Here is a 25,850-nt window from a genome sequence, read left to right as displayed (position 1 = left end):
TATGTAAAATGGAAACTGCGTGTACAATGTCCTGGGTATGTTACTCAAAATGGCCTCGTTGGTTTGTTACAAGTAGGAATGTTTCTTTGTCGGATAAGTGTTTCTCTCGCTGTTGTTTCACTTTAGAATGGCTGATATGGTAATTGTCTTCATTTGTTAATCAATGGGGAATGTCATTGTGTCTTGTGATGCTGGGAACTTGGGGGAGGGGTTTTCGCGGGTTTTTTTGGGGAGGCCGAGGAAGACGCTGAGGAAGGTGGACGTGTGCTGGACTGCTCGTAAGACCACCGGGGTGGTCCCAGGTGCGACGGCCGGATGGGTCGATTGGTTCGTGGATTGAGCTCCAACGAGTGCACTAAACAGACTGAACTTTGATAAGTTGGCGCCTTTTGTTTTTTCCTTGTGTATATATATATATATATAAATATTGTATTGCCTACTATTTTTTTAATTTTAGTAAACTCTTTAAAGTGTATTTCATAACGGTATTTGTTGTGGGTTTGATACTGTTGGCGGGCGCGAGGCATAAACTCGATTCTCACAGCACCTGCGTGTACGGGAGGCGGGTTGGAGAGTGGCTGGATCTCCTTTTTCCCCTAGGCATATACCAGCCTGTGGGTAAGGGTTACATTTGTGGGGTGCTCGTCCCGGATTGGATTGTCAGGGGCTGTGGAATCGCGCAGGCAGCAGAGCGGAGATGGACAGAGATAAGATTGTTCGTTGGTGCCAGTTTGAAGGTGTACCAGTACAGTACGCATGCGTAGTGAGCAGAGTGGATGTTCGAGTTTCGGGAGACGCGATAGTGCGGGGTTTAAGTTCGGTGAAGGGTATTGGGCAGGTAGAATTGGTAGCTAGACGGTGTGGTAAAGAGGTAGAGTCTAGCTGGGTGTTGGTTCGTACGAGTGCTGAAGTCAGGGCGGTGGAACTGCCGGCGACGGTCAGTGTACCGGGGGAGGAGGGGCCGTGGGGGCTCCACTCCTACCAGGTTGAGGCTGAGGAGACATCGGGGGAAGAGCTAGAGCTAGAGGTGGACCCCAGAGGGGGGGTGGAGTTTCAAGATGGCGACGTAAGCATCTGCCTTTTAGGCGCTCTTTATTTTTTTAACTATAATCACCCTTTAATTAGACCTTTTCGAACTTAATCATATGAGTTGCTACCTTTGATTGACCCTTTTTTCCTAAAATAATAGTTGATCTAATCTTGTCAAACCTAAAATGGCTACAAGTAAGAAATCGGCTAAGGATCCTTTATCCATCGACGCAATTGTTGGTCTTTTGGACACTAAACTGGATGTTAGATTTGCGGCTATGGAAAGTAAATTGGACAATAAACTGGATGCTAAATTTGCGGCTCTGGAAGGCAGACTAGAAGGTAAATTGGACAGTAAACTGTTAAGTTTGGAAAGGAGGATTACTTCGAAAATATCCGATCTTGAAGGAGTTGTTAAATCGCTTGAAACTAAGTTTCAGTCGCAGGCGTTAGAGGTTCAACAGCATGGAAATAAGATCGCGACTCTTGAACAATCAATTTGTGAAAAAGCACGTACAATTGAAGTGTTAGAGAAGAAGATAGAGTCGACTGCTAAAACTTTAGATCAGTACAAGTTTAAAATTACTGATCTTGAAAATCGTTCTCGCAGACAGAATTTGCGCATCATCGGAATTCCCGAAAAAGTTGAGTCCGGTGATTTAACTGAATTTTTCTCTAAATTACTGTGGGAAATTTTCGGTGGTGAAGGTTTGAAAAATGAACCTGTTATTGACCGCGCTCATAGAGTTGTGAGGCTTTCGTCTGTGTCTGATAAACCACGAGCGGTGATTGTTCGCCTTCATTATCTTCGTGAGAAAGAGCTTCTAATTCGATTAGCTCGTAAAAAAGGTATGATCTCCTACAGAAATTATTCATTTCGAATAGTTGAAGACTATTCGTATGAAGTTATGAAAGCCAGGATCGCTTTTAAACCAGTGATGGCAGAGATTCATTCGCTTGGTTTTAAACAAGCTTTAATGTATCCAGCGAAACTTAGAATGGTGCTGCCCGACAACAGTCTACACTTTTTTATCACTCCTGAAGAAGCGAAGAAATTTGTTGAAGAATATCGATCCTCTAGTGCAACTTGAACTATGAGTTACATTGAAGATTTTTTTTTTGGAGAGAGGATGTTATTTCATTTTAAGTTTTAACCCTGGAAGTTGGGTTATAACTTCTTATTTTGAACTATGGGTCTGGGTCTTTTTTTTTACTATTATTATCGCTTATAGATGCTGTTTTAATCTTTATAATATCCTTTTTTTATATACGTTTGTATTTTGTAATAATGAATTATTTTTTTCAAAATGTCGTTTCTTCTTCCCATAAGTCTTTACTTTTTATAAGCGTTTACTTGCTTGCCTGTATTTAGAAATGGAACAAAGGTTTTGAATTCTTTTTCTTTAGTTTTTTTTTAAATATGTTGTAGTGTCTGTTAAATCTTTTTTTTATATAAAAATATGCTATTTTGATAACTTTTTTTACTATATTTTCTCATTAGATTGCTGAATTTATATTCATATTTTGTAATATGGCTTTCTTAAAATGTCGTTTCTTCTTCCCATAAGTCTTGGCTTGTGAAACGTCATCTTTGTATCTGAATATGGAAATTCTTTTTTAAAGGTGTATCACATTTTTAAACTTTAATGTGCATTTTTTTTATTAATGATCTTTCTGGTTTTACTATTTTAGTTTTTTTTTTGATTTGTCTGATATGGGTGTGTATGTGTATGTGTATGTATATATATATATATATATATATATATATATGTAGGTATATATATATATATATATTTTTTTTTTGCAACTCTATATTTTAATTGGGGTGTTATATAGTTTTTTCTTAAAAAATTTTCTTATGGAGCTGCCATCTTGAAATGGGGGTAATATTAGTATTAGTTTATGCGCCTGCCGCTTGGCTTTCTTTCAAAGGGTGGGGGGAGGGGGGAGGGATCTTTTTTCATGCTTTTGCTTTTTATTTTTTTGCTTTTAGTTTATGGGCTGACTTTAAATTGTTAATATTGTTGAGGTGTCAGGATCTCCGGTTGCTCCTGAATCAATTTTCCTTCTTCCTAAATTGTGGGTTATGTGTTTTTTTAACCTTTTATGATACACACAATTAATATTGGTATGATGGATAAATCTATTAACTTTATCTCGTGGAATACTAATGGTTTAAATCATCCGATTAAACGTAAAAAAATATTTAAAGTATTCCATAGATTGAACGCTAATATTATTTTTGCACAGGAGACCCACATTAGGAGGGAGGATAATCAACGTTTTTTTAGGTTCTGGAAAGGTCAACAATTTCACTCAAATTGTACCGCTAAAATTAGGGGTGTGTCTATTTTTATAGACGCCTCAATTTCGTTTACACATTATGAAATTATTTCTGATCCACAGGGTAGATTTTTGTTGATAACTGGTTCACTTTTTAATCGGAAAGTTGTTTTAGTTAATATTTATGCTCCAAACTTTGATTGTCCTGAATTTTTTAAACGGTTATTTACTTCTCTTCCTAATTTGAATGAATATATGTTGATTATGGGTGGAGACTTTAATTGTTGTTTGAATCCTTCGATGGATAGATCTAAACCTATTCGAACTCTTCCGAATAGATCAGCTTTACTTATTAATTCTTTTATGGTTGATTCTGGAATTACTGAAATATGGCGGTTTTTGAACCCTAAAGGTAAAGAATTTTCTTTTTTTTCACATGTATATCATAGTTATTCTAGAATTGATTACTTTCTTATTGATCATCGTTTATTAACAGATGTTATTGATTGTAAATACGATTCTATTGCTATTTCGGATCATGCACCTCTGAAGTTATCTATCAAGATTTCGGATTCTTCTATCAATACTAGATCTTGGAGACTTAATGCTACTTTACTTCAAGATCCAGAATTTATTACCTTCATAAAACAACAAATTGACTTATTTTTTTCAACAAACTATAATGAAGAGATTGATAAAGGAATACTTTGGGACTCTTTCAAGGCTTTTATTCGTGGACAAATTATTTCATATTCCGCTGGTAAAAGAAAACAAAGATATTCAGATATAGCTTTATTGGTGGATAAAATTAAAGAAATTGATAAGATTTATTCTGTTACTCCTACCAAAGAACTTTATAAGAAGAGAGTTGAGCTTCAAATGGAACATAGTTTATTATTATCTTCTTCAATTGAGAATCAATTAATTAAGACTAGGGCTCAATTTTATATTCATAGTGATCGAACTGGTAAATTGTTAGCTAATCAATTAAAAGCTATTTCGACTAAGCGACAAATTATTAAAATTCGTAAACAAGACGGTAATTTAACTACTGATTATAAAGAAATCAATAACACTTTTCAAGATTTTTATAAATCTTTATATCAATCAGAATTTGACGGTGACCGGTTTACGATGGATAATTTTTTTAATAATTTGAATATTCCTAAACTGATAGATGAAGATTGTAGCTTGCTTGATGCTCCTATTTCTATGGATGAAATAAGAGAGGCTATCTCATCAATGAATTCAGGGAAAGCTCCTGGTCCTGATGGTTTTATTGTAGAATTTTTTAAAACTTTTTCTTTATTGCTTTCTCCTTGGCTATGTGAAATCTTTAATGATGCGTTTGTTAAGAAGAGATTACCTCAATCGTTTTATGAAGCTACTATCTCTCTAATTCTTAAAAAAGATAAAGATCCTACCTTATGTGCATCTTATCGCCCTATATCATTATTAAATGTAGACTCTAAGATTCTTACAAAAATTTTAGCCATTAGATTAGAAAAGGTATTACCACAGATTATTTCAGAAGATCAAACTGGTTTTATTAGGAATCGATATTCCTTCTTTAATATTAGAAAATTGATTAACATAATTTATACTTCATCACCTACAACCCCAGAATGTGTTATCTCACTAGATGCTGAAAAAGCCTTTGATAGAGTTGAATGGACATATTTATTTAATGCATTGAGAAACTTTAATTTTAGTCCTAATTTTATATCATGGATTAAATTAATATATTATAAACCTGTTGCTTCTGTTCTTACAAATAATTATAGATCCTCTTTTTTTCAATTATCTCGTGGTACGAGACAAGGTTGTCCTTTAAGTCCTTTATTATTTAATATTGCATTAGAACCTTTAGCTATTGCTATTCGTGAGTCTCCTAATATTTTTGGTATTACCCGTAATGAGAAGTTATACAAATTATCGCTTTATGCTGATGATTTGTTGTTATATATTTCTAATCCTAGTAGGTCTATTCCTGCTATTTTATCCTTGTTGGCTCAATTTGGTAGTTTTTCTGGTTATAAGTTAAACTTAGATAAGAGTGAGTTATTCCCTTTAAACGCGCAAACTTTATTGAGTGATAGGATGCCATTTAAAGTTGTTACTGATAACTTTATCTATTTAGGTATAAAAATCACCAAGAAATATAAAGATTTATTTGGACTGAATTTTTTACCTATGCTTCATCAAATTCAGCAACTTACTACTAGATGGTCTCCCTTATTTTTATCATTAGTTGGTCGGATTAATGCTATTAAAATGATGATTTTACCGAAATTTTTATATTTATTCCAAGCTTTACCAATTTTTATTCCTAAATCTTTTTTTGATAATATTGATTCAAAGATTTCCTCATTTGTTTGGCAAAATAAAAATCCTAGGTTAAGCAAAAGGCAATTACAAAAGTCTAAAAAAGATGGTGGTCTAGCTTTACCTAACTTTAGATTTTATTATTGGGCGAATAATATTCGTAACCTAATGTACTGGAAACTAGATTTGGATTCACCTGTGTGCCCACAGTGGGTAAATTTGGAATGTAGTGAGGTTAAGGGATATTCTATATTTTCCGTTCTTGGTTCTTTTCTTCCTATTGATTTAGCCAAATTCAATAAACAGATATCTAACCCTGTTGTTAAACATACACTACGAATTTGGTTTCAATTTCGCAAATTCTTTAATCTGAAAAACTTTGCTTTGGACAGCCCTATTTTATGTAATTTTTTTTTTAAACCTTCATTGACAGATCAAGCTTTTAGTATATGGAAAAGGAAAGGTATAAAATGTTTTCGTGATCTTTTTTTTGAAGGTACTTTGATGTCCTTTGATCAACTATCCAACAAATTTGAATTACCTAAATCTAATTTTTTTAGATACTTACAAATTAGAAATTTCTTACATAAAATTCTTCCATCTTTTCCTAATTCAACTCCATCGGATTTTTCAGATTTGATTTTTACTTTTAATCCTTGTCAGAAGGGATTAGTAGCTTTTATTTATAACATGATTATGAAGATACAGCCAGAAATATCGGATAGAATTAGACAAGAATGGGAAAAAGAACTTCGATGTAATATATCAACAGATAAATGGGAAAAAATTTTACAAATGGTTAATTCCTCCTCTATTTGTGCTAAACATGCTTTAATACAATTTAAAATTGTACATAGAGCTTATATGTCTAAAGATAAACTTGCCCGATTTTATTCGCATATCAATCCTCAATGTGACAGATGTCACTTAGAAGTGGCTTCATTGACTCACATGTTTTGGACATGTCCCACTTTACATAACTATTGGAAGGACATTTTTGATGTCATTTCCTCAGTATGGAATATCGATTTACAACCCCATTTTATTACTGCAATTTTCGGTATACCAAATGAAGATGGCAATCAACTTTCCCCTTCAATCAGACGAATGATTGCCTTTGTAACATTAATTGCCAGAAGGTCTATATTACAAAACTGGAAAGAAGTAAATCCTCCTACTACATTTCAGTGGTTCTCCCAAACTATTTCTTATTTGAGTTTGGAAAAAATCAGAAGCACTATCTTTGATTCTTCAATTAAATTTGAAGAAACCTGGGGACCATTTATTCGACACTTTCATATGAATTAATTTGGCTTATTTCAGATCCTTTTCTCTACTTATACTTGTTCAGGTATGGAGTTCTGGAGTTCTTTTCTTGACACCTTTATATATTTATAAAGTGTTATTATTGCCCATGTTAGTGTTAGTTTAGTATTTTTTTTCATTATATATTTTTTCTCATATATAATTTCAATTTTTTTTTTTTTCTCTTTTTTCGACGATTATTTTTGTTTTTCATATATATTTACATAGACTTGATTGATTTATGCACCTTTTGTTGATGGATGTTTTAATAGGATATTATTATCCTATTACTAATGTAATCTCAAGTTTATTGAATCTGTAATCTATTCATTATTTTGTGTTGTTTTTTTTATATATGAAATTTAATAAAAAGATTGAAAAAGAAAGAGGTGGACCCCAGAGAGGTGCCCGGCACTAGTAAAGGAAGGTGGGAGGAGGGAGTCGTGACTAAGCCCCGCTCCCCAGGTAGGGTGGAAGCCTCGGAGCTGGCATTCGCACTTAATTCCCTGGTGGGAGTGGCTGAGAAGCCATGGCTGAAGCTGGGGGTGTTCTCCGGAGCCAAGCCTACTCCGGATGGGGAGGTGGACTATGAGACCTGGATCGAGCATACGTCTTTGATGTTAGAGGAGTGGCCAGGCTCAGAGGAGGAGAAGAGGCAGCGATTAGTGGGAAGTTTGAGGGGTTTAGCAGCCAAAATCGTCCGGGAGTTGAAAGCTGAGAAGCCTGAGGCCTCAGTGGAGGAATGCCTAGAAGTTTTGGAGGGAGCGTTTGGGTTGTCAGGGGAACCCTGGCTGCTTTTAGCAGAGTTTCAACGCCTGGAACAATGGAGAGGGGAAAAGCTCTCCGAGTACATATTTAGGATGGAGGGGATGCTCTCGGGGCTGCGGCGCCGGGGGGTAGTGAAGGCGACTGACGTGGCTAGCGTGAGGATGAGTCAGCTATTCAGTGGCTCTCTGGAGGAGGACAAAGTGGCGTGGACTATCTGGCAGGCTTATAGGAAAGGTCCCCTTCCATCCTTCGGGCAACTGATTAGAGAGGTGCGAGAGGAAGAGAGAGCGTTGGGGCGGAAAAGGGGCACGGGCCTACGGGAGCAATCCTCAGCGATACAGGAAGTGGTGGCTGAGTGGAGGAATGACAAACCCCTGGGGAGTAGGGAACCCCCTTTGGAGGGGAGGGACAGGGGAGGTACCTACTCTCAGGGGCGATCAGTGCAGTGGATTGGGAGCAGGAGCCGTCCTGGGAGAGGAGGGGCGGCCGGCAGTGTGTGCTTTAACTGTGGGAAAGAGGGGCATTTCAGGCAGGACTGTGGAAGGCCGAGGGTGTGCTATAGCTGTGGAGAGGAGGGTCACTTTAGGTGGGATTGTGAGAGACAAGGAGTCCCGCGGAGGACAAGCCCCCCTGAAGAAGGGAGAGGTGTCGGGGAAACTTAGGAGAGGCTCAGTGAGGAACACGTTCCCAGAGATCAGCCGGAAGACCACCGGGTGCCCACGCCTCTGTTCCGGATGGGCTGGTAGGACCCCGTGCCAGTGTGGGTCTACGGATAGAGGGAATTTACGCAAAAGCCGTTCTTGATACGGGATCGCAGGTGACCTTATTGTACCAGTCTTTCTACAATCAATATCTAAAGCATTTGCCCGTAACCCCATTTGACGCCCTGCAGATTTGGGGTGTACCCGTACGATGGGTACCTATCGGTGAGATTGGAGTTCTTGGAGGGCGATGTGGGAGTGTCGGAAGCTATTGAGACGTTGGTGTTGGTGTGTCCTGACCCAGTGGAAACCGGTGGTGCTGCCCTCCTGGTGGGGACTAACTCCCCAGTTGTGCGACGGCTCCTGGGAGCTTGTAAGGAGAGAGGGGGGGAAGACTTTCTGGAGACCCTCTCGGTGCATCCAGTGTTTCGAGCAGTGTTCGCAGAAGGGGATGCCTCCCAAGGGCTGGACCCGGAGTGTAAACGAGGGACGGTGTGGTGTACGCAGGCGAGGCCCAAGGTGATCCGACCCGGGGAGGTAGCCCTAGTGATGGGGACCCCCAGATTCCCAGGAGTGCCGACGGGAGAAGCCCTGTTAGTAGACGCCCCAGACGATCTTGAAGGGGGGACACGATTTCCGGCGGGGGCGCTGGTGAGGCCCAAAGTGCGGAGACCAGGGGTGGTACATACGAGGCGTATAGCTATAAGTGTCAGGAACACCACGGCAGGAGAAATCACCTTTAAGAGGGGAATGCCGCTGGCACATCTGTTCCCGGTGACGGTAATGTCCAGCGCACCAGTGCGGACCCCTAACGGGGAGGGATCGGAGCATCGAAGGGAGCTGACCGCTGAAGCCTTTAACTTCGGGGATTCCCCAGTGTCGCCGGAGTGGAAACGCAGGCTAGTGGAGAAGATGCTGAAGATGGAAGCTGTTTTTTTCTCGGGGCGAGTTTGATGTTGGCTGCTCCAAAAGCACTCGCCACACCATCCGGGTGACGGAGGACACCCCGTTCTGAGAGAGATCCCAGCGGCTGGCTCCGGCAGATGTTGAGGACGTGCGACAGCACTTGTGCAAGTTGAAGGAGGCCGGAATCATAGCTGAGTCTCAAAGTCCTTATGCGTCCCCAATAGTGGTGGCACGAAAGAAGAATGGGCGAGTGCGCATGTGTGTTGACTACAGGACGTTGAATCGGCGAACTGTCCCTGATCAATATACTGTCCCTAGAGTCGAGGATGCGTTGGCCTGCCTGAGCGGTGCGAAGTGGTTCAGTGTGCTGGATTTAAGAAGTGGGTATTACCAGATCCCGATGAGTGCGGCCGATAAAGAGAAGACTGCTTTTATCTGCCCGCTGGGGTTCTTTCAGTTCGAACGAATGCCCCAAGGCATATCCGGAGCCCCAGCCACCTTCCAGAGGCTCATGGAGAGAACTGTGGGGGATATGAATCTGTTGGAGGTGCTGGTGTACCTGGACGATTTGATAGTGTTTGGATCGACTTTGGAGGAACATGAGGAGAGGCTGTTGAAGGTGTTGGGCCGGCTTAATGAAGAAGGGTTGAAGCTTTCCCTGGACAAATGCCAGTTCTGCAAGTCGTCGGTTAACTACATTGGCCATATCATTTCGCGAGAGGGAGTGGCTACTGATCCAACCAAGATAGAGGCTGTGACCACCTGGCCGAGACCCCAGAAAGTGGGTGCTCTGCGCTCATTTTTGGGGTTCTGTGGGTATTACCGGCGATTTGTGAAAGGATACGCCAAAGTGTGTCACCCGTTGACTCAGCTGTTGTGTGGCTATCCCCCGGTGGGGAAGAAGAGGACGGGGAACCAGAGGCAGGATGCTGGAGGATACTGGAACCCGGCGGAACCTTTTGGCTCGAGATGGGATGATCAATGTGAAGAGGCGTTCCGATCTTTGAAAAGGGCACTGACCCAGGCCCCGGTGTTGGCTTTTGCCGATCCCCAGAAGCCATATGTGCTGCACACGGATGCCAGCCGAGAGGGTCTCGGGACTGTTCTGTACCAGGAGCATGGCAAAGCATTGAGGCCGGTAGCCTTTGTCAGCCGAAGCTTGTCGCCATCGGAGAGAAACTATCCCACTCACAAGTTGGAGTTCCTGGCGCTGAAGTGGGCAGTGGTGGACAAGCTAGGTGATTACCTGTACGGAGCCAAGTTTGCGGTGAGAACGGATAACAATCCTCTCACTTATATTTTGACTTCGGCGAAGCTGGATGCCACCGGACATCGGTGGCTGGCGGCCTTGTCGGTATATGATTTCAGCCTGAGGTACCGCCCTGGAAGCAAGAATGTCGAAGCGGATGCATTGTCTCGTCGGGAGCCGGGGGAGGAGGAGAGGGACGAGGAGTGGGAGAATGTCCCTGCCCCTGGAGTGAAGGCGATGTGTCAGTTTGCTATCACTGTGAGGGCCGAGGGAAGAGGGAGGCTGGAACGAGCCGTGGACCATTTGGGGGTTTTTGACGACGCCATACCCCTAGTTTACTGTGACCTGACCGCACTGGGGACTAAACAGTTGCCGGAACTGAGTCCGGGGGAAGTGGCAACTGCTCAGCAAAATGACCCGGGCATTGGCACAGTGTGGAGAGCGGTCGAGAAGGGGGATGCGGCGTTGGCTGAGCAGGCGAAACACCCATGCGTGCCTCTGTTGTTGAAGGAGTGGTCTCGGTTGAAGTTGAAGAACAAAATCTTATACCGGGTAACGATGCCTCCGGACCAACCCCGCTGTTGGCAACTGGTCCTGCCGGAGGAGTATCGCCAGACTGTACTCCAGGCCTTACATGATGATTCTGGACACTTGGGGGTGGAAAAGACATATGGATTGCTCAAAGACTGGTTCTACTGGCCCCGGATGAGGGGGGACGTCGAAGAATACTGTAGGGGATGCCGTCGTTGCATCCAGAGGAAGACCCTGCCAGCGTTGGCGGCTCCACTGTCGCACTTGCAGAGTGCGGGACCTCTGGACCTGGTATGTATGGATTTCCTGTCGATTGAGCCTGACACCAGCAACACCGCGAATGTATTAGTCATCACCGATCATTACACTCGCTATGCTCAGGCATTTCCCACCAAGGATCAGAAGGCGACGACAGTGGCGAAGGTGTTATGGGAGAAGTACTTTGTGCATTACGGCCTTCCCAGGTGAATCCATAGTGATCGGGGCGGGACTTTGAGAGCCGCCTTATCCAGGAATTACTGACTATGCTTGGGGTTGAGAAATCCAGGACTACCCCTTACCACCCACAGGGAGATCCTCAGCCAGAGAGATTTAACAGGACCCTGTTGGATATGCTCGGGACGCTGGAGATTGGGCAGAAAAGCAGGTGGAGTCGTCATATTGGACAACTGATTCACTGTTACAATTGTACTCGCAATGATGCTACAGGGTATTCGCCCTATTATCTGATGTTCGGGCAGGAAGCGAGGTTACCCATTGACGTGTGTTTTGGAGGTGGAGTGGGTGAATTTCCCGGGAAGTCTCATCTAAAGTACGTGTCCGACATGAAGACGGAGTTACAGCGGGCGTACGAGTTGGCCGAGGTGGCGGCTACCAAACAAAATCAGAGGAATAAGATGCGGTATGATCGAAAGGTGAAGTTTGTACAATTATTACCGGGCGACCGGGTCCTTTTACGGAATTTGGGACTCCCTGGTAAGCACAAGTTGGCAGATCGATGGGCGGCCAGCCCCTATGTAATAGAGAGCCAGATGCCGAACCTGCCAGTTTACCGGGTGAAACCCGAGGATGGAAAAGGGCCTATCAAGGTACTCCATAGGAATCACCTGCTGCCACTGGGTCAAGCGGTGCAGGTGGATAAGGAGCCCGAGTGGGAGGTTACGCCCAGTACAAGGACTCTGCGAGAGCGCGGAGAAAGGGAAGAGCCCGCTGCTGAACAGCGGGGACGGGTCCCTCACCCGGGAATGGCTACCGATTCAGAGGAGGACGACTCAGATGAGTGGGTCCTGTTCCCATTCGCTGGTGCTCCAGTACCAGGAGAGGAGGCTCCTGGCCCTTCCCATACTGAATTGGGTGAGAGGAGGGAAGGTCTTGAGGGTCAGATGGAGAGGCAGCCTACATTGGTGGGAGAGAGGGTGGAACCCGAGCGTAAGCCGGAGAGATCTCGGGTGAGGGAGGACCCCTGTGAGGAAGGGGGTGCGGGTCTGTCAGGTAGACCTGGGGTGTCTGAGACAGTGGGTTCGCAGGTGACGAGGGAGCCCAGTGGGGCAGAAGGGGTTTGGAGATCTCAGAGGATTAGGCGCCCCCCGGAACGGTTGACATATATGGTACCAGGAGAACCGAGTGTGATTTCTACTGCTCTGGGTAGTTATGTCACTGCTTTCTGCACATGGGTTGGGTTTTGTGTGTTGCAAGAAGCTTTGGGGACTTCTAGTAATGCCATGAGGGCATGACATTTGCTGGTGGGGAGAGAATGTACAATGTCCTGGGTATGTTACTCAAAATGGCCTCGTTGGTTTGTTACAAGTAGGAATGTTTCTTTGTCGGATAAGTGTTTCTCTCGCTGTTGTTTCACTTTAGAATGGCTGATATGGTAGTTGTCTTCATTTGTTAATCAATGGGGAATGTCATTGTGTCTTGTGATGCTGGGAACTTGGGGGAGGGGTTTACGCGGGTTTTTTTGGGGAGGCCGAGGAAGACGCTGAGGAAGGTGGACGTGTGCTGGACTGCTCGTAAGACCACCGGGGTGGTCCCAGGTGCGACGGCCGGATGGGTCGATTGGTTCGTGGATTGAGCTCCAACGAGTGCACTAAACAGACTGAACTTTGATAAGTTGGCGCCTTTTGTTTTTTCCTTGTATATATATATATATATATATATATATAAATATTGTATTGCCTACTATTTTTTTAATTTTAGTAAACTCTTTAAAGTGTATTTCATAACGGTATTTGTTGTGGGTTTGATACTGTTGGCGGGCGCGAGGCATAAACTCGATTCTCACAGCACCTGCGTGTATGGGAGGTGGGTTGGAGAGTGGCTGGATCTCCTTTTTCCCCTAGACATATACCAGCCTGTGGGTAAGGGTTACATGCGTTTGCAGAATTGCAATGTACTACAACTCAGTGAGGAGCTCACAGCTTCAATCTGGCCGGCACAAGTGAAGGTTCAGTTGTTTTGGTGAGTCGCGGTGCTCACGGTGTTGTTTAGTTTAGACAAGTTAGAAAGTATTCCTAACTAAAGCACTGTAGATGATTAAGGACCTTGGAATTAAGACAAAGCAGGAAATGAAAATATATGATAAAAATAAATGTTTTCAACAATAGAAAGTGGAGGGGAATACACTGCAGAGAATTTAAAAAGAAGGAAATAGGGTTTGAGAAAATATTGGCTGATGATGTCAAGGGAGGGGAAGAAATACATTTTATTTTATTATTTAGAGATACAACATGGTAACAAGCTCTTCAGGCCAACAAACATTTACCACCCAATTACACCCTTGTGACCAATTAACCTACTAGCCTGTCTGTCTTTGGAATGTTGGAGGAAACCAACACGGTCATGGGGAGAATGTACCAACTCCATACAGACTGTGGTGAAATTGAAACCAGGTCATTAAAACAAATCAGTCAAATGCCTAGGTTGATTAACCTTTAAGGAACACTTATAATGGCACTGTATTCAGAAGTACTAAATGGTGCACCACGTGTCATCACAAAATTTGAGGCTGCGACCAATCTTGAGTATAAGAAGCAGAGATGGAACCGGAAACTGGAGTTAGCTAAATTGACTATGAACATCAACAAGTTAGTTTTATGGTGTCCCTCACTGGTGCTAATGCTTGTGTGCCATGTCTTACTGCTCTTGTCATCAGTGTCTGCTAAGCCCTGCAAGTGCTAATGCACTTGTTGCACACCAACAGCTACTGATTTTTTAAAAATGAAAATTACATGTATGTAGATTTATGAAGCAAACACCTCTCTAAAATAAATATTCCACAAAGAGTTCAAGGGCTATGAGGTAATTTTACAGCTATATAAGACTTAGTTAGACCTCACTTGGAGTACTGTGTTCAGTTCTGGTCACCTCACTACAGGAGGGACGTGGGTACTATAGAGAGAGAGTGCGGAGATTTACAAGGATGTTGCCTGGATTGGAGAGCATGCTTTATGAGAATAGGTTAAGTGAGCTTGGCCTTTTCTCCTTGGAGCGTCGGAGGATGAGAGGTGGCCTGATAGAGGTGTATTAGATGATGAGAAGCATTGATCATGTGGATGGCCAGAAGCTTTATTCCAGGGCTGAAATGGCTAACACGAGGGGGCATAGTTTTAAGATGCTCGGAAGTAGGTACAAGGGGGATGTCAGGTAAGTTTTTCACACAGAGTGGTGGGTGTGTGGAATGCACTGCCAGCGAAGGTGGTAGAGGTGGATACAATAAGGTCTTTTAAGAAACTCTAAGATAAGTACATGGAGCTTAGAAAACTAAATGGCTATGTGGTAGGGAATTTCTGGGCAGCTTCTGGAGTAGGTTACATGGTTGATACAACATTGTGGGCTGAAGGGCCTGTAATGCGCTGTAGATTTCTTTCTTTTTCAATCTTTTTATTATTATTAATAATATCAACATGATAAGATTAATACAGAGATAGTGGGATTACAAACTTACATATTTAAACTGAACATAAAAGGATACACAAGCAATAGTTACAATATAGTTAAGTCCCAAATCATGAATGATGCAAATATATAAACAAAGCAAAACTAGGTATATCATATTATATGTAAAAAAAACAGAAAAGAGAAAAAGAAAAAAAAAATTTAACCCTAAGAAAAACTAATCTAACAACCTAATAACTAATAAAGAGAAAAAAAGGAAGGAAAAAAATGAATAATGTATTTTATCTATAAAAAATATACAAAATCATCAGTGTCGCCAACTCCGATCCTCTCAACAGAAGATCTGTTTTGTTGAATTGGAAAGAAATTAATCCCCCTACCGTATTTCATTGGCATTCTCAAACTATGTTATGTCTAAATTTGGAGAAAGTTAGAAGTGTTGTATTTGACCCTTCTATTAAATTTGAAAAGACATGGAGACCATTTATTCAATATTTTCATGTGATGTAATTTGACCCTGTTCCAAACCTATTTGTTTTCCGGTTTTGATTATACATATGTTGAGAGGATAGGAGTTGGCGCTGTAGATTTCTATTTATATTTCTATGGATTTTACCTAAAGCGATTTGAAACTTGTAGTTTTTAATAAAACAATTCAGTAGATTTTATTAATGTGCTTCTGTCTTTAATATTATTCAGTAAGTTGAATGTTAATGATGCATTCAGAAAAATGGTGCACGCTACTGTTGTCCACTGTGGAGTTTGGAGCTATCAGATTACACATAAGCAAAAAAAAACTAGGTACTCAGGTTAAAACAAAAATGTAATGGAGCAACAAAGTGCTGGAAGAACTGAATGGATCAAGCAGCAGCTGTGGGAGGAAAGGAACTATTGACATTTTGGTTGAATTCTTTCAGCAGATTGTTGCTTCAGATTGTAGTATCTACAGTGTTGTATGTTATCAAAAATGTAATGAGCTTGCAGAAGGATGGGAAGTTGGTAGATTTTTTTTTAACTTTATCGTTTGGCCGATAACAGAACAAACAGGATAAAAACAGACAGGGTCATCATAGGTGAAGTAAAATCCATATGTTATAATAGAAAAAATGAATTGCAAAATGGGTTACATTGCTGTATCTAGGTTAACCAAACTCTTATGTCCATAATTGTCCTTCAAATTCTCAGGGGACCTTAAGATCCATAACTCTAAAGTCCATTCTACAGGTTCCCTCATAAGAAGAAATAAAACAAAGTTCTTCAAACCAAATAAATGTGCAGTGAAGAAGTCATTTAAGGCTCAAATAAAATGTCCAATTTTCCCAGTATCTTTCAATTTTTTTAGTGGCATGTCTCAGAGAGAAAGTCAATTGTTATGTTGAACTATTTCTATCCATTCTAGGACTGTAGCAGACTCTTTGCTTAGCTGGTAATCGTTTTCTTACTGGCTGCTAGTAGTTACAAATATCTTTCATGTTTTTTGAGCCCATTTGGAATGTTACCCAAATAATGTTGAAGTCAAAATTAATCTTGGGGCTGATTATTGACCTTATCTCTGTTACTACATCTAACAAATAAGACAAAATCTTTGGACACTCCTAGAAAATATGAAAATGATCACCATATTATTACACATTCTCCAACATTGACCTTGTTCAGGTCTGTTACTTTGTAACTTTATTTTTGGCGTTATGAAAAATCTTGTATTCTTCCAGGTGAATCCCCTTCACAGACCTGAGCTTGAAGTAGTCAAATGTGTTCTGCATATGTTTAACCGATCATCTTCTGTCAATTTTATGTTGCTTTCTTTCTCCCATTTTGATTTAACATACATTGTGGAGAGACCCCTGTTAGATTGTAAAATCAAGTAAATCCTGGTTATCAGGTTCTTTTTAATATTACCTTTATACACATCAATGAATATATTAATCAGACTTAACCCTTTCTCTCCAATAGTTTTAATATTATTATTAAAATATTGTCTTAGTTGAATATATCTTAGGAAGTCTGATATATTTCTGTGAGTTGTTGAAAAGACTCCAAACCCTTAATGGAGGACATTGTGGTGATTCCCTTACTTGTCCAATGTGTAAATCTACCATCCAGTTGTGCTGGAAGGAATTCTGTGTCATGTGCTGCCCAACATAGTATTCTTACATTTCTTTCAAACTTTGGGTCTTTAAGTTCTTCATACCAGATGTTTAGATGGATTGTTGACCACTTAGTTTATTTAAATACTTCTTTGGGAGTCTTTTATCCCCCAGTAAAGATTGGAGAGGGATATTTATTAGACTTTGTTCTAAATCCTTCCACTTTGTCTCACAATTAGGGTCACAACAACAGACCAGACTGCGCAGCTGTGTTGCTCTATAATAGTCTTCAAAGCAAGGCACTGCAAATCCTCCTTTATCCTCATTCCAGGCAGCTGTAATGTCTGAAATCTAATTCTTGGTTTCTGTTTTCCCCAAATAAATGTTGGAATCATTCTGTTCCATTCATTAACTTGCTTAAAAAGCACTTCAACAGGCAATGATTGAAAAAGAAAGAGCAACCTAGGTAATACATTCATCTTCATGGCTTCTATTTGATTATACATATTCATTGGCAGCAACAACCATCTATTTAAGTCTGCCTTAATATCAGCTGTTATGGGAATATAATTATGTTCGTAGGTAGTAGACAAGTCTTCGGGTATTTGCACTCCTAAGTATTTAATAATATTACCTTTCCGTTTGAATTTACTCATTCTGTAAATGTTTTCTTGTGGTTTCTTCAGGTATTTGCAGTCTTAGGTATTTAATAATATGGGAAGTTGGTAGATTTAAATGTAATTGTGAAAGAAGTAACCTTGGAATTTTATCCGTTTCATTTTATTTTGACACTAAAAATGGCCTTTAATAAGAGTAGAAATGCTGAATGAAAACTTTTTTAAAAACATTCTGAGTTCCCCCAGCATTTTGTGCATATTTCTTCAGATTTCCAGTATCTGCATTTTGCTGTTCCACTCTAAGGTCTCTGAAGTATCCCTACCGTGAAAAGGTAGCTCCAGTCTTTGACAGGAGCTGTGAGACCCTTCCTCACTGCTGCCCTCTGGCTCTTCAACCATGTGCCTCCCATTCTCCACCCTTTTATTTTGGCTTTTGCACTCTTTCTTTCCAGTTGAGCTGAAGTGTCTCGCTGAAACATCAACTGTGCATTTCCCTGCTTAGATGCTGCTCGACTTGTGAGTTGTGAGAAAATAAGGTTCATTGAAAAGAAATGTATTTATCTAAATATTTTATAACAAGACAGTCTTTTTATGTATATTATGCTTTTTTTTTCCCCATCCTTAGCTTCGTCATACTCATGTCCAGGATGGTGAAGCAGGTGGTATAACTCAGCAAATTGGTGCAACCAATGTTCCTCTTGAAACAATTAAGGAGCAAACTAAGATGGTGAAAAATGTAAGTGTGAAAATTGAGACTAAGAATAGATTTCCTCTGTGGTACTTAGACACATGTGAAGTTTCCAATTTATCTGCAGTTGGTATTAATTAAATGTTTAAAGAAATAATCAATCTTTGGTAACTCTTACAGTTTGACAAAGATAACATTAAAATACCAGGAATGCTGATCATTGATACACCAGGCCACGAATCCTTCAGGTAAATGCTCTTTTAGAAGAATAACAATAAAAGGCATGATTATTATGACCAAAGGAGCATCCATTTGTAAAAATGTAGCATTGGTGTTTGAGGTGAGAATGGATGGCTTTTATTTGTAGCATGTCCATTCTGAATATTCACTTTCATTTTACTGTTTGACTTCTAAGATTGCAGAGAAGTTATAATTCAGATGATGTGATAAGTACTGGTGGAAATTTTCCATAACTGTTTATCTGTTGACGCATAGATTAAGTACAGTAGGTTTCTTTTTCTTTGCCATTGGAGTCATTTTTATTGTTATTTCCTAATTTCACTGTCAGTACTTCTGATTAACACCTTCGGCGCTGAATGATTGAGTTGGTGCAGCAATGATTTATCTCACGTAATTTTGCATGTACCATAAGGTAATTCCTTTCTTGCATGTTCATGTTATTCATGATTGCAACTGTATTTCATATTTGTTCATATTTCCTGAAGCAATGGGCCACATGATTTATTAAATCAATTTCACATTGCAGAACAGTCCCATTCCCTAAAATTCAATCCTGAAATCTATTTGCTGTCTTTGTATTCCCGTAAACTTCTGCTGAGATTCTACCATCCATTACACCTCACGATAATTTAACGTGGCTTATTAACCTATGAACCGATACATCTTTAGAATGAGATAGGAAACCATAGCACAGAGGGGAAACCCATGTCATTTCTGGGAGAGCATTTGAACAATAATACATAGTCAGTGGTGGAGACCAGAATTGCATCTGGCTCACTGAAGTTGTGAGGTGACTAGCTGTACAAACTGCACTACGTGCTACCTTGGAAGCTTATGAGTTTCATGCTCTTAAATTATAGATTCTGTATATTAAGTCACTATTGTTTTCTCCTTACTTGTAGTAACTTAAGAAATAGAGGAAGTTCTCTTTGTGATATTGCTATCCTCGTGGTTGATATCATGCATGGATTGGAGCCCCAGACCATAGAATCTATTAACCTGCTAAAAGAAAAGAAGTGCCCTTTTATTGTTGCACTTAATAAGGTGAGTGATGACTGTAATAAATTAAAATTTAAGCCCAGCTCTTATTTTTGTGGTGAAATTGTAACTTAAATGTTGTTTCTTCTCTGATTTTAGTTCAGTTCCTTCTAGTCGAGTTCCTTCTTTCAAAGAATGGAAAGATGAAATTAGCAAAGGCAATTTTTTTTTCATTCTACTTTTAATGTGGTTTAATTATGTGTTTTCAAGCTCATTTATGTTCTGCCTACCCACTTCTCTAATGTTCCCCATTTGTGCAGCCCTTTGAGATTTGTCATTTTAACTCTGTAAAGTGAATATTATTTTTAAAATATACTTTATTCTAGAAAGCAACACTATCCTCATTTAGGTGGCTTTAGAATTTACACTTCGCCTACCACATTAGTACTTACACAAATTATTAAGGAGTAGAAGTGACACCACTAAATTTTGTGTTAGCTGAGAAGCTAGCTTGAAATGTCTGGCATCTCTGTACATTCAAATAATGATATTTAATATCTTAACTTTTACAAGGTTAAGCTGCATCTGAAGTTAAAGAGTAAGATATTTTTTGGCTAGTGGAGAAATTTTTTTCCATCACTAATATTACTAAATGTGAGTAGGTATGGCACATTTGCAATTGAAGAAGTACTTTCTATCTGAAATTGTCTTTCCTTTTAAATAAAAAAGATTGACAGGTTGTATGATTGGAAGAAGAGTCCAGACACAGATGTAGTTGGCACATTGAAGAAGCAGAAAAAGAATACAAAAGATGAATTTGACGAGAGAGCCAAATCTACTATTGTGGAATTTGCACAACAGGTTTGTTATTTGTTTTGAATTTGAATAATTTTAAACAATGTGGGGTGGTAGTGCAGGAAATAGTTCTTTTTTGCTATTCGGAGCCTTTGCTTGTCTGAGCATAACACTTTTTATTTGTAGAATCAGATAATGCTACAGTACAGAAAGAGATCATTCTGTACACCCAGCTGATGCTGGGTATTTGCTAGAGCTGCTAAATTATCCTAACTCTTCTGCTCTTGCCTTATAGACCACCATAATTGTTTTCCACTAATCTTTATCAACTTCCTCTTTGAATATTCCCATTTAGTCAACTTTCAGCATCTGTTAGAGGCATTGCATTCTAGAACACATTGTTTATTTTTATAAAGTCATACTGAGAATTTTGTTACTCTCTGTGGTTCCTGAATGTTAATCATTATGCTTTTGGAAACTTCCCTGTTGTACTGTACTTACGCTTGTTTTTCCAGAATCTTATCTCGTGCTACTTTAGTAAGTTATTGTAGATCCCTCTCTTTCCTGAAACTGACCACGAGATTTGAATGACACTCCAGTGGAGACACAATCAGTGCCTTAAAACAGTTTATTAATTTCCTTGTTTTTGTTCTCTATTCCAAAAAATAAGGATTCCGGCATTAACCTCTGCATTCCTTAATAAAGAAAATCATTAAGGATTTAGTGGTGATTGAAGTTATCCACACCTGTTCAGGAGCCTGATGGTAGAAGAGTAATACTGTTCCTGAGCTTGTTGGTGTGGGACCTAAGACTTCTGTTCCTCCTGCCTGGTGGTAGTATTGAGAAAAGGGAATGGCCTGGACTGGAGGTGGGGGTTGGGGTTCTTTGATAGATGCTGCTTTCTTGTGACAGTACTCAATGTAAGTATGTTCAGTGATGGGAAGGACTTTGCCTGTGACAGACTGCACTGCGTCCACCACTTTCTGTAGTCACAGACTCACTTTCAAGGCTCAGTATTTTTTATTTGCAGTTTGTCTTTCGCATATTAGTTGTTTGTCATTCTTTGTTTATGAAGTTGTTTGTAAATCCTATTATATTTCTTGTTTCTTTGCAAACACCTGGAAGAAAATGAATCTTGAGATTGTAGTATATGGTAACATATATGTACACTTTAGTAAATTTAACTTGAACTTTGAACTTTTGACCCACTTGTTCTGCCTACTGGACTTGCTGACTATTCTTACTCTAGGTTAATTGTGACTTTCCCTCCAAACGGCTGCTCTGAGCCCCTTTCCTTGCAAACTCAGTGTAAACCATCTTCAATGGCATTAGCAAACCTTCCACCAAGGATGTTGGTTCCACGCTGGTTAAAGTACAAACTTTTCTATCTTATAGCTCTCACCTTCCCCAAAAGTCCCATGATGAAGACATTAAAGACCATCCTCCTACAGCATTTCTTAAGCTAAGCATTTATCTGCTGAGCTAGTGTGCATATTCCACTACTCACTAGCTCATGGCACTGGAACCAACCTGGAGACTATAATCTTTGAGGTCCTGCTCTTTTAACAGCCACCTTGCTCCCTAAACTCATTTCTTCTCTTACCTTTGTCAATAGTACCAATGTGTGCCACAAACTCTACACCCTCCCCTTTCAGAATGTCCTGCTGCTTCTCCTGTTATCCATGCTGAGAATGCAGAGGTTAATCAAGATCATCAGTGCCACTTCAGAGCAATCAAGGTCAAGAAAAATAAAAAAAAAATGTGACACAACTTGAATTTCTTTAAAGAATCAGCAAATGTTACAGTTTAGTGAGTAATGCCACTGGAGTTCCACCTCATTTAAAGTGCTTTAGTTTTCATCTATATGCCACTTTAGTTGCTCCTAATGTCTAAACTAGTTAATAATGTAAAATTTGTCTGATAGGGTCTGAATGCCTCGTTATTCTTTGAGAACAAGGATCCACGTACATTTCTCTCATTAGTACCAACATCAGCTCACACTGGAGATGGAATGGGAAACCTTATTGCACTGTTGGTGGAACTAACTCAGACTATGCTTGCAAAGCGAATAGCATATTCTCTGGAACTGAGAGCTCAAGTTATGGAGGTAAGGTTTTAAGATGTATCATAAACTTAAATAAGCAAACTATTAGAGCAAGAGGTTTCAATGAAATAAGGAATAATTCACTATTGACTTTGGTGTTTGAAGGAGGCATGTCAGTGCTGAATTAGACAGCAAAGCCATCTCCCCAGAAGACTATAATTCAAGGCCAAATTAAATTTCAGCACATGGTTGCTCAGAGAAAGGAAATAATCCATCATACATTAGACACCAAATTAAGACTCATACCAGTTATCTGGGTGAATCTCCAATGATGATTATATCTAAGGTGATTTGAGAAAGTAGTTGAGTATCAGAGTACTGTGTACAAATATAAAACTAGTGCTGCATGGTGTATGAATAGGTTTTTGCAAGGGGGAGCCCAATAACATGAAAAGTTAAGAGAGACTTGCATTTAAAGAACAGCTTTCAGAGAATCTCAAGAATTTTCCAGCCAATGAAATGTTGTCACCGATCTAATACTAAAACACAGCTGATGATTTACACATAAGTAAGCTACCACAAATAATACTGTGATGCTACCAAAGGATCTATCGACATTATGTTGGTTCAAGGATATATATAAACTAGGACTGAGAGAGCCACCTGTTCTTATTCAAAATACTTCAATAAAATCTGTGGCATCTAACTAAGGCAGAACTTAGTGGGTACAAAACTAAGAAATACACATAATAAACATGAAATAAATACATATAATAAAATATATAAAATAATATTATGCCCTTTTTTTTTCTCCCTCCAGGTAAAAGCTCTTCCTGGAATGGGGACAACAATTGATGTCATACTCATCAATGGGTGTATGAAGGAAGGAGATACTATTATTGTTCCTGGCGTTGAAGGGCCTATAGTGACACAGATTAGAGGCCTTCTGTTACCACCACCACTCAAAGAATTGAGAGTGAAGGTATGGAAAATAATGCAGATTTTTAAAGCTAATGCTGGTATTTATCTTGCTATATTTGAATGGTAGTATTACAACATTTAGTTATATAGCTTTATTGTTGTAATATCCCATGCAAATTAATGGTACAAATGTCTCTAAAGCAAGATTCCAACAATATACCAAATTTCACATCGCATTTTTAATTCACCTGTCTTTGCTTATTGCTTTTAACTCTTGTGTGAATGAATTTAAACTTCTGTTAAATAAGCAGATTTTTTTTTGATGGATGTCTAATTAAAAAAAGTTAAACTGCTAATTGTTTTCATATGCAGTTAGCACAATGAAGAAATATCGCATGTAGTTTTGTTATCTGCCCCTAACCCAAAAAGAAGTGCACCTGTATTTGTCATAATGGGGAGATGAGTGGCTAGGTAATGATGAACTGTGAAGAAATGGTAAATTTTAATCTCCAGAATCCATTGAATTAAAAGTTAAGTTTGATTGAGGCATGACTGTGCAAGCACATGGATGTCAGCCAGTTAGAACAGCGAGAAGAGTTAAAAGGAGACCGCTTTATAGAGCGGGTGACAGAGTAGGAGGGCTTTGGCTCAACGGGGCATCAGTAATAACGGGTCGAGGTGGGGTAGGCCAGTCAACACTAGCACATCTCAAGGATGTGTGCTTAGCTCACTGCTCTACTCTCTCTACACCTATGACTGTGGCTAGGCACAGCTCATCTGTACATTTGCCAACAACAGAACTATTGGCAGAATTTCAAATGATGACAAGCTGGTGTACATGAGCGAGATTGGTCAGCTGGTTGAGTGATGTCACAGCAGCATCCTTGTACTCAATGTCACTCCTTTCATCCAAGATATGCCCTCTTAATTGCTCCCAACAAGGAGGTACTGGAGCCTGAATACACACACTCAGGAACAGCTTTTTCACCTTTGCCATCAGTTAATTGGGGCAGGTGCTTATTTGGGACACTGCTGCTTAGTTGTGTTACGTACCCCGTAACTGGGTTGTCAAACCAGCAGAAATGGAACACTCGTTGGAGTATGTAATTACTAGTAACTAATAAAGTTTATTAGCAAATTAAGTAATACAGTACACTAAATGCAAGGATATAAATGTAACAGGTTAGCAATGATAATATACACATAGAAAATTGGGAATAGGAATCAGCCAAGCTCTATCGAAGTCTAGGGGTAAATGATCAGTCTTCAAGTGAAGCAGAGTTCAGTTCAGTTTAGTGTAGTTCGAGGTAGTTGTTGTGGTACCGTTGGGGAGAGAGAGAGAGAAAGTGAGAGATACAGCTGAAACTTCAGGCAAAGCTTCCATTGTCTTCTCGTCCCGTTGTGGTCACTGACTGTGACCCCTCCGCTCCAGATGCAACTGTTCTTCCGTGGTGAACCCGTCACCCAGCCAAGGGTGGACACACAACAGGTCCCCAGAGGTCGGACCTTTTCCCTGTGAGCCTCTGGCCGATTCCCACGAATCAGTCCTCCAAACTCCCACAATGCTCTCTTCAGGGTCTCGTGGCGTGACTGCCTGTGTCTTCGCAAACCCGCTATTTTATCTCTCCCCCCCCAATGAGGTATCACACCTCTCTCTCTCTCCCCCCTCCCTCCCTCCCTCTCTTTACCTCTCTCTTATTAGCATTTTGAATGGCTCTGCCTTATCTCTCTCTCTCTCTAGTTATCTCTCTCATTAGCATTTTGGATGGCTCTCTTTTATCTCTCTCTATTAGCAGCATCGGTTCTGCAGCTCTGCTTGGCTTCACATAACACTTGAGACAGGAGACTGTTGCCAAACAGTTTCTAACTAACGTCAGACATTTGCACTTGTCTGGTCATTAAACACTACACCATGTTTAGAATGAACTGTTTTTAAATATTATCAGTTGTGTGTGCTTATGTTCAAAGAAACAACAATTTTTGTCACGGATAGTTGTCAAGAAATAAGTAATAAGATGATTCAAAACTTTTTTGGTCACTGTGGTTTCAAGCATTCAGGCTTGGGGATGCTAGAAATGGCTGTTAGACATTAAGTTTTTAAATAGCGTCAGTTGCGTGAGCATGTGTTGTGTTATACATTTGGGCTGATGGGTGCCGATTTTTTTTGTTTAAAATCTGTGATTTTTTTTGATTATTTTGTTTTTTGTTTAGACTTTATACAGGAAGGCAATGAAGGTAGTCCATTATCTGCACTAGATGTCAGCGCTGATTTTGTTCATTTATAGTCAATGAAAAGAAAATGGCAGTGATGAATTCTTCTGTTGATAACTATTAGGAACTAATACAATTTTGTAATACTGTAGTAGTATTGGTAGTGTTCTGATTTGTTCTGTGTTTCATTTAAGTGCATAATTTTTTACTCAGTTAAACGTTGGCTTTATTATGCCTTTAACTATTTCCATGAAACTTCAGCTCATTGGGGCAGC

The 25,850-nt window shown here is 40.1% G+C and overlaps 2 protein-coding genes across 2 annotated transcripts in view; both read left to right on the top strand.

Annotated features, from left to right (window-relative positions):
* The window catches only part of eif5b (eukaryotic translation initiation factor 5B), a 70,648-nt gene that overhangs the window by 27,839 nt on the left and 16,959 nt on the right, over positions 1-25,850 (top strand). The window contains exons 12-17 of the mRNA XM_059964471.1: positions 18,324-18,434; positions 18,567-18,634; positions 19,529-19,670; positions 20,334-20,465; positions 22,324-22,506; positions 23,264-23,425. Coding sequence (XP_059820454.1) covers positions 18,324-18,434; positions 18,567-18,634; positions 19,529-19,670; positions 20,334-20,465; positions 22,324-22,506; positions 23,264-23,425 — 798 coding nt within the window. The remainder of the gene's footprint in view (positions 1-18,323; positions 18,435-18,566; positions 18,635-19,528; positions 19,671-20,333; positions 20,466-22,323; positions 22,507-23,263; positions 23,426-25,850) is intronic.
* On the top strand, positions 10-9,569 carry LOC132391379 (paraneoplastic antigen Ma1-like). Its single transcript, XM_059964472.1, has 2 exons — positions 10-1,027; positions 7,332-9,569. Exons 1-2 carry the CDS (start codon positions 698-700, stop codon positions 8,370-8,372), a joined length of 1,371 nt encoding a protein of 456 aa, XP_059820455.1. The 5' UTR covers positions 10-697; the 3' UTR covers positions 8,373-9,569.

The sequence above is a fragment of the Hypanus sabinus genome, chromosome 3 (assembly GCF_030144855.1).
Source record: "Hypanus sabinus isolate sHypSab1 chromosome 3, sHypSab1.hap1, whole genome shotgun sequence".
NCBI classification, from domain to species: domain Eukaryota; kingdom Metazoa; phylum Chordata; class Chondrichthyes; order Myliobatiformes; family Dasyatidae; genus Hypanus; species Hypanus sabinus.
This window is presented reverse-complemented; position numbering and strand designations above follow the sequence as displayed.